Below are 13,616 nucleotides of genomic sequence, written 5' to 3'. Positions count from 1 at the left end.
ACTTCTTACTGTTCTTGATGCAAGCTTTGATAAGTGCTTGGTCTTCATAAGTTTATGCTGGAAAATTATGTAAGTTGGTATCTTCAACTTTCCAGGCTTTCCTGAAGTTGTGTGATCAAGAACTTGGTACCCTAAACACATAAAAAGCCTTCCTTTACAGTAGTACAAAACATTTGCCTCTGTAACAACACCCCACCAAACTGAGATGCAACAAAGTGCACTGAAAGTAAACTCACATCTCATAAAAGTAACTGGAGTATAAAGTACTTGGTTTGTGTTTTACAGCAGATACTAAAGGAGACCAGAAGTTTTGCACAAACAATGTTTGAAGCATACATGTACATGTATTATTTTACTACTTTGTCTTTGCTGCCATCAGGCCTTACCATGCTCCGAGCCTTTAGTCACACAAATGGTAGGTGTGTGTTCCATCATGCTAAGTGTTGGCATCATCGTAAGTCTGTGCTGGCAATCAGGAGGGAAGATGTGAATGCATGGGAAAGAAGAGCACCACTAGCACCAAAGCATGTTAAGGAGCTGACACAGATGGGATATAAGGTCTTGGTGCAGCCATCAAACCGGAGAGCCATCCATGAAAAGGTAAAGGTCCCATTTTGAATTAGATAAGCAAAATCATAAGTAAGTTCTTAACCTCAGTAAAGGGAAAATAATGTTCAAAGGATATACAAGACAAAACATATGGTTCATTTTGTTATTACATGAAGAGTCATGTCCTAGTGGAGAGAAGAAGGAGTGGTTTAACCTTTTATTGTAATGTTAGCACGCTGGTTGGTTTTTGAAGTTGTTTTTATTGATTTATTGCCCTTTCATCAGTCTCTGGAAAAAAATCTAGCTGCTCTTGAAGTAGAAACTTGGGAATTAATGTAACATTGGTATTTTTGTCTTCTATTTGTATGGAGGGAACACCCTAAAAAAAAGGATATTTAAAAAAAAGTAGGAAGAATCTGGTGAATCTTGTTCCTTCCCATCTGTCATGAAGAGTGAGGAGAGACTTTTTTCTGTAATGCTGTGAGCATCAGGACTGTGACCTTTTAGTTCTTGTAGCAGCAGTAAAGTTGCTGTTGTAAAGTACTTGCACCAACAGATAAGAACTGCAACAAAAGTAGGGAATTAGTGAGCACTTGCACATTTTAATTAAGGCACTAGAACTAATTTTTATGGATTACATTAAGCATACAACTATGATATAGAAAGTTGCAATTTTGATATGCTTTTGAGATAAGGAGGAACAACAATAAATTTCGGCATGGAGAACCAGTCTTTTAGAAGTTACTTTTTGTCTTGGACTTAGTCTTACACAGTTTCATAAAATCACATCATCTGTCTTCAGGTTAATTTGTCAGGTTTCTCTAATTTCCAGGTATTTCAGCACATTACAAATTGCACATAATTATGTTTTGGCCTTGTGTAATAGGATAGTGGCATGGAAGCTCAGTTTGATATTTGATACCTCTTTTGATAAGGAAGTTTATGAATGTATTGAAGGCAGTAACTTGTGGAAGTGTTCATTTGTCCTCTGTTCTATTTCCTTATGTGCTGACATCTGAATATGAAAGAAACCCAGAAAAATTTACTTTGCTTTTCTTTCTTTCACAGGATTATGTCAAAGCAGGTGGCATTATTCAAGAAGATATTTCTGAGGCTTCTCTGATAATAGGTGTGAAGAGACCTCCAGAAGAAAAATTAATCCCTAAAAAGAACTATGCCTTCTTCTCTCACACTATTAAAGCCCAAGAGGCAAACATGCCCCTTTTGGATGAGATTCTAAGACAGGTAAATTGTGTCAGAGCAAAACAGTTGGCTGTTAGCAGGGGATGGAAAACTGAATGCTGAATGTAGTCGAAGCTTGCTGCCTAGTATGGTTACTTTCAGAATGAGTGTTTGTAGGTACTGTCCTTCCCTGCAGCTGAATGTTTATTGCTCAAAGTATCTTGTGCTTGCAGTGCTGTCCTGTTTATGTGTACAAGGCAAGGTGTGTTGTGAGCACGGTATGCTCTCATTTCAGAGGCAGCAGCCAGTTCACTCAGAAGTAAGCAGCCTCTTGGCAGAGCATGTGAATGGGTCTGCAGCAACTGGAGTGACCCTTTGGCGAGCTCTGTGACAAGGGTGTGCAGGCAGTGCAGAGACTCCAAACCAAGAATTTGATGCAGTTTTCAGGGCTTTATTTTTGTAAGAATTTTTTGCTTTTTTCAAATGTACCCATCAGCCTCCATCGTGAAGGGTGACAAAGACGTATGTAAAGGTAGTTCCTTGGAGAGCAATGTGCCACTGACTGCATTCACTGAAAGTTTTAATACTCAGTTTGCTGTGTATTTTCAGGAAATTCGACTGTTTGACTATGAAAAAATGGTTGATCATAAAGGAATGCGAGTTGTGGCCTTTGGAAAGTGGGCTGGTGTAGCAGGTATAGTGCATAAAGTAAAGGCAGGCTTGCAGCATGTAATACTTCTGGTTGTCTACATTTCCTGAAAGTCGAGGCTCTGCATTTTTAACTGCATTTTTAACTTCTGCTTTGAAGAGCTTTTTTTCCATTCTGTTTTGTGTTCTCTACTTTTGATGAGGCAACATGTCAAATAGTCCTGTGGATTCCTGGCAGATCTCTTTTATGTTGTCTTGAAACCCCATTTGTGTATTCAACTAATCTGAGGTAGACTAAATATCAAGAGATAACTGAATAGGCGTTTGAAAGAAATGGCTGCTGTCAGTCCTGTGAGTTTGAACAGCATCTCTTTGTCACTCTGTTATCCATCTGCACTGATTTTTGTGAGGCATGGTTACAATTTCTTTCTGCTGAACTTCCAACTCTGATTCTTCAGGATGCTTTCTTTATTATCTCCTTCTTTGGAAGCTGGTGACGTGGATGCATCTCATAAAAGGATACCTGAGGATTAAAAAGCAATGAAATGTGTAATGTGGGCCAAGAGAAGGTTTAAGGTCATGGCCTGCCATTGAATATCAGTCAGTCAGTCTCTGCAGTTTCTAACTGCATATTCATAATAAACACTGATGGTCTGAATTATTGTTATTTTGCATTTTTATTTTTTAACACTAGGAATGATCAACATTCTACATGGACTGGGATTACGATTTTTAGCCCTGGGACATCACACTCCTTTCATGGTAAGTGTATATGTGGATACATTTTTCTTTAGCAAAATTAGGCCACACCTTGAGTCCTGTGTCCAGTTCTGGGCCCCTCAGTTTAGGAAAGATGTTGATTTGCTGGAACATGTCCAGAGAAGGGCAACAAAGCTGGGGAGGGGTTTGGAGCACAAGCCCTATGAGGAGAGTTTGAGGGAGCTGGGGTTGCTTAGCCTAGAGAGGAGGAGGCTCAGTGGGGGCTGGTCTCTTCTCCCCGGTGGCCAGCACCAGAACAAGAGGACACAGTCTCAAGCTGCACCAGGGGAGGTTTAGGTTGGATATTAGGAAGAAGTTCTTCACAGAAAGAGAGACTGGCCATTGGAATGGGGTTCCCAGGGAGGTGGTGGAATCTCCATCACTGGAAGTGTTTAGGAAGAGACTGGATGGAGCGCTTGGTGCTATAGTTTAGTTGATTAGATAGTCCCTTCCCCCTTCCCCCTTCCCCCTTCCCCCTTCCCCCTTCCCCCTTCCCCCTTCCCCCTTCCCCCTTCCCCCTTCCCCCTTCCCCCTTCCCCCTTCCCCCTTCCCCCTTCCCCCTTCCCCCTTCCCCCCTTCCCCCCTTCCCCCCTTCCCCCCTTCCCCCCTTCCCCCCTTCCCCCCTTCCCCCCTTCCCCTTCCCCCTCCATTCCCCATTTGGGCATCTGTTATCTGTCTGTATTTGAATATGGAAAATATCCTGATGGTTCTGTACCTTTTGATTTCAGCACATTGGGATGGCACATAACTACAGGAATAGCAGTCAGGCTGTGCAGGCAGTACGGGATGCTGGGTATGAAATTTCACTGGGATTGATGCCAAAGTCGATTGGGCCCTTAACATTTGTGTTTACAGGCACTGGTAATGTTTCTAAGGTAAGAATTTTGTCTTCAAGATGAAATGCTGTATTAATAGAATTTCCTGACATTTGGTCCCTATCATGTTAAATAGATTGATGTATTCATTTTGGTTGTTTGAAATTCAGTTTTTCCTTTACTAATGAGGATTTGAGTACCCTAAACTTAAATTTTAAATACATTTGAATTCATGCCTGACAAGGCTGACCATGCTAACATATTGCCATGAAAAATGGATGAAATCTTACTGGTATGTCTAATCACCCTATTGAAGTGTGGAGGAAAGAAGTACTTTTCATAATACTTGCTGAGTTTTTCAATCTGTTTTTATAGCTTTGACTTGGCTTATAAGTGCTGGACTTTAGAACTTTCCCATGAGTTTGGCAAGAAAGATCAGTTCAGCTGGGCTCCAGCTATAGAGAATCACTGCCTGTGTAAACGTGTGCTTTCTGGACCAAAGGGTAGCATGTCTTAATGACCCATGCTCTACTGTCACAGCTTGTTGGGAAAGTCATCATGAAATTTTTTGCCTTTAGGACAGCCTGCTTGGTGAGGAGTGGCTTCAGAGGTCATCCCTGAAGAGAAACTGCGCCTCAGAGTGGCAGAGACCTGCCTAATGTGGCTCAGTTGACACCTCCCAGCTCTGCCATTAGAAATATAAACGAGGTGTTGGATTGTGGGTCGCACATACTGCAGTAATGGGGAGTAGTGTAAATTCATTGTGCATAGATCCAGGCTGCTTTAGTTTGGATAAGCAAGGGTATGTGTGACACAATTTGGGTGTCTCTGTAGATGTTCTCTGGCAGGACTGATAAGCTGTGTGTGGCATTTTTATACTTGTGCTACCTTTATACTCTCAGCTCATTTGAATCCTATTTCATGCTTTACAGGGTGCTCAGGAAATGTTCAATGCCCTCCCATGTGAGTTTGTGGAACCACATGAGTTAAAAGAAGTTTCCAGATCTGGAGGTATGCTGTGACAATAGTGACTGAAAACACTGGAACCCTCTCTGTCTAACAGCTAATTTATTTATTCTTTGTTTTTTTTCCTTAACCTCAGACCTCAGAAAAGTCTATGGAACAGTGTTAAGTCGTCACCATCATCTCGTGAGGAAACGTGATGGGCTCTATGATCCAGTAGACTATGATAAACATCCCGAACTTTATACCTCTCGCTTTAACATTGATGTGAGCATCATTGATGTGATTCTGTGATCTCTTCTGTTCTTTTATGAAAGGTTTTCTACTGAGTGTTGGTAGTGACTACACCTTCGCATATCTATTCATTTTACAACTACCTGAAGGGAGGTTGTAGACAGGTGGGGGTTGGTCTCTTCTCCCGGGTGACCAGCACCAGAACAAGAGGACACAGTCTCAAGCTGCACCAGGGGAGGTTTAGGCTGGATGTTAGGAAGAAATTCTTCATAGAAAGAGTGATTGGCCATTGGAATAGGCTGCCCAGGGAGGTGGTGGAGTCAGCATCACTTGATGTGGTTAGGAAGAGACTGGATGGGGCACTTGGTGCCGTGGTTTAGTTGAATAGATAGTGTTGGATGATAGGTTGGACTCAATGATCTCCAAGGTTTTTTCCAACCTGGTTAATTCTAATTCTTTTTTATTACAAAATGCTAGATGTGCTTTCAACTTCTTAAAGTGCTAAAAGAGAAGATGAGGCATGTGTAACTTTCTTTGCAGGTTGCACCCTACACAACTTGTTTAATTAATGGCATATACTGGGAACAACATACTCCTCGCTTGTTGAGTCGGCAGGATGCTCAGAAGCTGCTGGTGCCAGTTAGATCTTCCACTGGTGCAACGGAGGGGTGTCCTGAGTTGCCACACAAGTAAGACACCTCAGTTCACTTGTAATGGTCCTGCAGTGCCATAGTTAAGTCATAACTTTAGGGAGTTTCTCTGGAGTATCTACCAAATGCTTCTGTTTCTTATATTCCTCTTGTGTGTTGCACAATGCCCCAAATATTCTGCTTTGCTTCTGGGCTTGTGTTCTTGTTTTCAGTTTGGAGCTGTGAAAGCTTCACAGTTCAAATAGCTGATGGGTATGGTCTGTCTTTCTGCAAAGGTAGTTCTGCTGTTGATCCAATAGAAACAGTGTGACATCTAGAAATTGTGCTTTCTGCACCATTATTGCTAGAGGTTTCTATGCCTGAGCACATTTTTTGGGTTAATTTATTCCTGCTCTGTCATGTGGCTTGTACAGGCAGTAGTGATGTATCAAGACCCTGAATAGCTTTAAGGATGGAACATGGGGTGCAAATCCAGAGTTAGTCTCCTTTTGGTGTGAGTGGGAGACACCCTTTCTCCAGTAGCCCTGTGGGAAGGATATGGCAGTGTATTCTGGTGAGGAAGCAGGTCTTTGTCTCTTTGACCACTCGATACTTTTCTTTGTCTCACATGACAAATAAAGAACTTCAGTGTTAACCATGAGTGGAGCCAGAGGTTGTGAGTTAGACTAACAAATGTTTGATCTCTGCTAGCTATCTGTGAACTGAAAGGAGGCAACCACTTCTTCAGGTCTCCCTTTATCATGATGGAGTTATTCTTAATGTAGGTCTGCCCAGTGACAGCTCAGGGGAATTGGTAGGTGGATAACGAACGGGAGGTGTTGGCAGTACATGGAATACATAGAAAAAATGATTCTCTTGTCCTTTGAGAATTTACATGTGAAATATGAATCCTGTCCATGTGAATGGAAATCTTATGACTACAGTAGGGCCAGATATCTGTTACACTTCTGGGTGTCAGCTGTGTTGTGTTGACTTCTAAATTGGTTAAGATGAATGAAGCTGCAGGTCTGACAGATCTTCTCACATTTCTTTTATTTCCTGTTCATTTGTAATCTCTTACACTTATGTTCCTTTGTCTTTTTTGTTCAACTGCTCTAGACTTATAGCAATATGTGACATTTCGGCAGACACCGGAGGATCTATAGAATTTATGACAGAGTGTACAACAATTGACAGCCCATTTTGTATGTATGATGCTGACCAGCATATTATACATGACAGGTGGGAGAGCCTTTAATTTTTATTGCTTTACTCTGTAATTTGTACAGTGAAACATTATGTTTAAAGACCATGTGTTTTGTACACTTCTGAAAGGTGGTACTGTCCAGTTCTGGGCTCCTCAGTTTAGGAGGGATGTTGACTTGCTGGAGCGTGTCCAGAGAAGGGCAACAAAGTTGGGGAGGGGCTTGGAACACAAGCCCTATGAGGAGAGGCTGCATCAGGAACAGTGTGGCCAGCAGGAGCAGGGAGGTCATTCTGCCCCTGTACACTGCACTGGTTAGGCCGCACCTCGAGTCCTGTGTCCAGTTCTGGGCCCCTCAGTTTAGGAAGGAGGTTGACTTGCTGGAGCGTGTCCAGAGAAGGGCAATGAGGTTGGTGAGGGGCTTGGAACACAAGCCCTATGAGGAGAGGCTGAGGGAGCTGGGGTTGCTTATCCTGGAGAGGAGGAGACTCAGGGGTGACCTTATTGCTCTCTACAACTACCTGAAGGGAGGTTATAGTCAGGCAGAGGTTAGTCTCTTCTCCCAGGCAACCAGTACCAGAACAAGAGGACACAGTCTCAGGCTGTGTCAGGGGAGGTTTAGGCTGGAGGTTAGGAGGAAGTTTTACACAGAGAGAGTGATTGCCCATTGGAATGGGCTGCCTGAGGAGGTGGTGGGGTTGCCGTCGCTGGGGGTGTTCAGGGCGAGGCTTGACAGGATGCTTGGTTCCATGGTTTAGTTGATTAGGTGGTGTTGGATGATAGGTTGGACACGATGATCTCAAAGGTCTTTTCCAACCTGGTCTTTTCTATTCTATTCTATTCTAGGCAGCAAGGAGAAGTAGTTTACAAGAGCTGTGTTCTCTTTTTCAGTGTTGAGGGCTCTGGGATTCTGATGTGTTCCATCGACAATCTTCCAGCACAGCTTCCCATAGAAGCAACAGAGTACTTTGGCGATATGCTTTTCCCTTATATTGAAGAGATGGTAAGGTCTTGTGTCCAGCAAGAAGGTAAAAGACTGGATGCTGGTCTGCATGTTTGTTGCTTTTCTGGTCTCCTGTGTATATTTAGAAGGAATCTGCTGTAGAACATAACTGACTTTGTACTTAAAAAAAAATTGAAAAAGGCTTTCTAAGTTTTGAGGCAATACATTCAAAAAAGCAGCACATGAATGAGACATTAGTGGCTTGGATATCTTATGGATTTATCAAGAACACTTACTGTAGGCAGAAAACATGCTTGGGCAGGTAGTTCATCGTTTCTGGACCTTGCCATTGATGTCTAAATCTGATTTCCTCGGGCCACTGAACAGTCCCTCACAATCAGACTGCTCTTTGAATTTCTGTAGATTCATAAAAGTCAAATGACATTGATCAGGGTCAGGAGAATGGCAGAGCTATGGCATACTAGTATTGTTCCCTGCATTTAAGTGGTATTTTAAATGCTGATGTGTTTCTCTGAAAAAAAAAATATTGTGGGAAATAAAGTGACCTGATTTGAAATAACTTCTCTCCCTAGCTGTTATCAGACGGCTCTGAACCTCTTGAAAGACAGAACTACTCGTCTGTTGTTCGAGATGTAAGTTTTGCAGTCTGGCACTCTGCTTCTCTTACTCTGCTCTAAAATGTACAAGTACAAAACCCCCTCAATGTTTGCTTAATGTATTTCTAGGCAGTGATTGCATCCAACGGGTCACTGACAGCTAAGTATCAATATATCCAGAAATTGAGGGAGAGCAGGTAATGTATCACTTCTTAAGGTTTATTTACTTCAAAGTTTTTCTATGCCCTCTTTTGCATTTATTTACCTTTGTGTTTTGGTGGAATACTCTATATTGTGCTGTGTCTAATGTCATAGAGTCATAAAATCATAGAATCAATAAGGTTGGAAAAGACCTCAAAGATCATGAAGTCCAACCTGTCACCCAAGACCTTATGACTAAACCATGGAACAAAGTGCCACGTCCAATCCCCTCTTGAACACCTCCAGTGATGGTGACTCCGCCACCTCCCTGGGCAGCACATTCCAATGGCCAATCACTCTTTCTATGAAGAACTTCTTCCTAACATCCAGCCTAAACATCCCCGGGTGCAGCTTGAGAATGTGTCCCCTTGTTCTGGTGCTGGTCACCCAGAAGAAGAGACCAACCCCCGACCTGGCTACAGCCTCCCTTCAGGTAGTTGTAGACAGCAATAAGGTCTCCTCTGAGCCTCCTTCAGGCTCAGCAACCCCAGCTCCCTCAGCCTCTCCTCACAGGGCTTGTGCTGCAAACCCCTCCCCAGCTTTGTTGCCCTTCTCTGGACATATTCAAGAGTCTCAATGTCCTTCTTAAAGGATGAGCCCAGAATTGGACACAGAACTCAGGGTGTGGCCTAACCAGTGCTGAGTGCAGGGGTGCAATGACTTCCCTGCTCCTGCTGACCACACTATTCCTTATGCAGGCCAGGATGCCATTGGCCTTGGCCACCTGGGCACAGTGCTGGCTCATGTTCAGCCTACTATCAACCAATACCCCCAGGTCCCTTTCTGTTTGGCAGCTCTCCAGCCACTCTGACCCCAGCCTGTAGCTCTGCATGGGGTTGCTGTGGCCAAAGTGCAGCACCCGGCACTTGGATTTGTTAAATGTCATCCTGTTGGACTCTGCCCATCTGTCCAGCTGGCCAAGGTCCCTCTGGAGAGCCCTTCTACCATCCAACGGATCAACACCTGCTTCCAACAACTTAGTGTCATCTGCAAATTTACTGATGACTGACTCAATCCCCTCATCCACATCAGCAATGAAGATATTAAACAGGATGGGGCCCAGCACTGATCTGTGACTGACCGCCAGTTGGATGTGGCACCATTCACCACCACTCTCTGGACTCGGCCCTCCAGCCAGTTCCTAACCCAGCACAGAGTGCTGCTGTTCAAGCCATGAGCTGACAACTTGGTCAGGAGTTTGCTGTGGGGGACGGTGTCAAAGGCCTTGCTGAGGTCCAGGTAGACTACATCCACAGCCTGCCCCACATCCACCAGACGGGTCACCTGATCATAGAAGGAGATCAGGGTGGAGAGGCAGGACCTGCCCTTCCTAAATCCACGCTGGCTGGTTTGCTTGTATGCTTAAGAAGTTTCCTCCAAGTTTGTATCTTTGGAGGTCCTGTTTCTTTATTGAAAGTTGTTTTCAGGATAGGGGATAAGAAAAACCAAACCTCAGTCTCCATTCATTTGGTTAAACAACAGGGCAGGGAACAGTTTCCTTTGCTTCAACAGTACAAAAGGCTTTACAAATGTTTTAAAGTTATTATTTGCTAAACAGTTTTTATCTGCAGAGCTGTGCTACTTTTAGACAAACACTTCTACAGTCTTAATTTTACAACTTATTGAAGATATGAGCTTAAAAGAAAAATAAGCAAAATGTATTTTTATGCTAAAATTTATACACTGACAAGAGTGTGTTTAAACAACTGCTGAACTGCATTATTCTGGTTGGCAGAAAGCAGTGCAAAGTCTGATGAGAATCCATTTTATATTGCAAGTCAATGGGAGAGCTACTTTAGTTTATTTACAGAGTAGTACAAGCTGAGTTGAAACAGTGACAGTTTTCATATCTGAGCTCTTGTGTGAAACCAGGACTTTTCAGTGGGCATTAACTTTTATTTGCCTTGTATTGGCTATCATGTTCCTCTGATGTACTAATATGAACCTAGTATAACTTACCTAAAATACACTCTCCCTAGCATGGTGTTGTGTACTATAGCAGTTACCTGTGATGTAAAAGCAGCAAGGCAGAGCATGAGAGGCTTTCTGACAGCCCAACATGACATAGGCAGCTGGACAGTTCTCAAGTGATCAGGTTACAGCAATTTGGCTATTGGGAAGGATGTACTGATCACTGAGGAAAAATGTATGGAACAGCCAGTAGCAATGGGAGACACAGCAGAGGTGTTGATGGGTTTGATCTTGTTTATGTTAAAGGAAGGAAACTAGGAGTTATGCAGCAGAAGAAAGGAAGCACTACAGTCTTGGGTTAGAACTTGGTCTGAATAGCACTCTGGGTTTGTAGACAAACTTGGTCCATTAGCTTTAGCTGCTCACAGCTTTCCATCTTCTGTTTCCTTCTTTTAATTTTTCCTGTAACACTTCCTAGGGAACGTGCACAGTCATTGCAGATGGGCAATAAGAAGAGAGTTTTATTGCTTGGATCTGGATATGTTTCTGGCCCTGTACTTGAATATCTCACTAGAGATTCCAACATTGCCATCACAGTTGGTATGTAAGACTCTGCTTGTTTTTAACTGCAAAATTGTGTCTAATTTGAATGTGCTAGCCTGACAGAAACTTTGTGGTAAGTAATAAATTTATCTGGTTCTGAGAACAGATAAAGAAAACCATTCTTGGTTCCCTACTGTTGATCAACCTTCTTGTAAACAACTGTTTTTGGTTAGAATTTGTAGATGATTTTGCCTTGCTGTTTTCTCTCAGGACAAGTTGATTAGTAGCCTATGATGAATCTCCCTCTGACCATGTTTATCTTCCATTGACTTTGGAAAGGCCACAAGGAAATAAAGACTGGAGTTAGAATCACAGATGCTTTTAAATCTCTGGAATCCTCTGCCCCACCTGCTGCTTTCATTGCCTACTACTGCCTAGGTTCCCATTGCCTTCCTTGTGCTGGCCCTGTGGAAAGCCAGGACAGGAAACCAATTCATTTTCAGTCAGATGAGGCAAATACTGGTTGCATTAACCTGGATATGCTGATGGCAGTAGGGGCAAGGAAATAGGAAGGGATGAGTGGAAGCAGGAAGACACTGGATTTCTCTGTTTTAAGTAGTAATATTAGCATATGCAGGAATCATAGAACCATAGAATCAATAAGGTTGGAAGAGACCTCAAAGATCATAAAATCCAACCTGTCACCCAACACCTCATGACTACTAAATCATGGCGCCAAGTGCCACGTCCAATCCCCTCTTGAACACCTTCAGGGATGGTGACTCCACCACCTCCCTGGGCAGCCCATTACAATGGCTAACAGCTCTCTCTGTGAAGAACTTTCTCCTCACATTGAGACTAAACTTCCCCTGGTGCAGCTTGAGCCTGTGTCCTCTTGTTCTGGTGCTGGTTGCCTGGGAGAAGAGACCAACATCCGTCTGTCTACAACCTCCCTTCAGGTAGTTGTAGAGAATAATAAGGTCTCCCCTGAGCCTCCTTTTCTTCAGGCTAAACAATCCCAGCTCCCTCAGCCTCTCCTCACAGGGCTGTGCTCAAGGCCTCTCCCCAGCCTCGTTGCCCTTCTCTGGACACATTCAAGTGCCTCAATGTCCTTCTTAAATTGAGGGGCCCAGAACTGGACACAGCACTCAAGGTGTGGCCTAACCAGTGCTGAGTACAGGGGCACAATGACTTCCTTGCTCCTGCTGACCACACTATTCCTTATGCAGGCCAGGATGCCATTGGCCTTCTTGGCCACCTGGGCACACTGCTGGCTCATGTTCAGCCTACTATCAATCAGCACCCCCAGGTCCTTTTCTGCCTGGCTGCTCTCCAGCCCCTCCAACCCCAGCCTGTAGCACTGCATGGGGTTGTTGTGACCAAAGTGCAGCACCTTGCACTTGGACTTGTTGAATGCCATCATGTTGGACTCTGCCCATCTGTCCAGCCTGTCAAGGTCCCTCTGCAGAGCCCTTCTACCCTCTAACAGATCAACACCTGCTCCCAACTTGGTGTTGTCTGCACATTTATTGACGATGGACTCAATCCCCTCATCCAGATCATCAATAAAGATATTGAACAGGATGGGGCCCAGCACTGATCCCTGGGGGACACCACTAGTGACTGGCTGCCAGCTGGATGTGGCACCATTCATCACCACTCTCTGGGCTCAGCCCTCCAGCCAGTTCCTAACCCAGCACATTGGTAGGACTAAGCTGTAAGCAAATATTCAAACTTTTCAGATTGAATTTTGGCCTTTAGTCATATCTGGCCTAAGCAAAAGCTTGATGTTTTTACCTTTGTAATGTTAAAATTGGTGAATTACGTGAATTATTTTTAAGGTTTTATGTTGTTCTTGGCTATAAATTGGAATTCTGTTAAAATGTACTGGAACAGAATGTAACCAGATTTGCCTATATGGTATAAGGGGTGTGGTGAATGTTTCTGGGCTTGCATTTGTTTTCTTGTTCTGTTTATCAAGCCCTTTAACCTTAGAAAACCAGATTTTCCTCTTTGCACTTTCCCCCTTCCTGGACTTCTAGTCATCTTCTTGCTTTCCAGCAGCCTGTGTTTTGCAGAAGTAGCTACTCCCATCAAAAAGTGATTGAATAATTTACCTGTGCTTTTATTTGGCCAGGTTAGAGAATTGACCATTTTTAAAACCAGGAGAAAACAGGTACTGGGCAGTGACCTGAAATACTTTGGGCCTCCAAGAAATTGTTGCGCTACTTGAAACGCTGCTTTTCTGCAGGATGGTGCTAATCCAAACTCAGTCTACCTTTAAAACACATGGAGCATACCATTTGTGTGTTGCAGCCTTCCCCAAGGGTTAGTGCAACGTAGTTTCATTACATTGGGCAACAAGAACAACAAACTGTACACTGCACTGGTTAGGCCGCACCTCGAGTAGTGTGTCCA

General features: G+C 43.5%; 1 protein-coding gene across 1 annotated transcript in view; it reads left to right on the top strand.

Annotated features, from left to right (window-relative positions):
• Positions 1 to 380: 380 nt before the first annotated feature.
• Positions 381 to 13,616, top strand: part of AASS (aminoadipate-semialdehyde synthase) — a 33,284-nt gene continuing 20,048 nt past the window's right edge. The window contains exons 1-13 of the mRNA XM_009903710.2: positions 381 to 600; positions 1,618 to 1,794; positions 2,341 to 2,425; positions 3,074 to 3,141; positions 3,867 to 4,013; positions 4,886 to 4,964; positions 5,056 to 5,183; positions 5,691 to 5,839; positions 6,899 to 7,021; positions 7,875 to 7,986; positions 8,520 to 8,579; positions 8,673 to 8,740; positions 11,134 to 11,255. Of these exons, the coding sequence (XP_009902012.2) occupies positions 388 to 600; positions 1,618 to 1,794; positions 2,341 to 2,425; positions 3,074 to 3,141; positions 3,867 to 4,013; positions 4,886 to 4,964; positions 5,056 to 5,183; positions 5,691 to 5,839; positions 6,899 to 7,021; positions 7,875 to 7,986; positions 8,520 to 8,579; positions 8,673 to 8,740; positions 11,134 to 11,255 (1,531 nt within the window). The 5' untranslated portion in view covers positions 381 to 387. The remainder of the gene's footprint in view (positions 601 to 1,617; positions 1,795 to 2,340; positions 2,426 to 3,073; positions 3,142 to 3,866; positions 4,014 to 4,885; positions 4,965 to 5,055; positions 5,184 to 5,690; positions 5,840 to 6,898; positions 7,022 to 7,874; positions 7,987 to 8,519; positions 8,580 to 8,672; positions 8,741 to 11,133; positions 11,256 to 13,616) is intronic.

This window comes from Dryobates pubescens, chromosome 27, assembly GCF_014839835.1.
Source record: "Dryobates pubescens isolate bDryPub1 chromosome 27, bDryPub1.pri, whole genome shotgun sequence".
Lineage (NCBI taxonomy): Eukaryota > Metazoa > Chordata > Aves > Piciformes > Picidae > Dryobates > Dryobates pubescens.
Note: the sequence above shows the minus strand (reverse complement) of the source record. Positions and strands in the feature narration are given on the sequence as shown.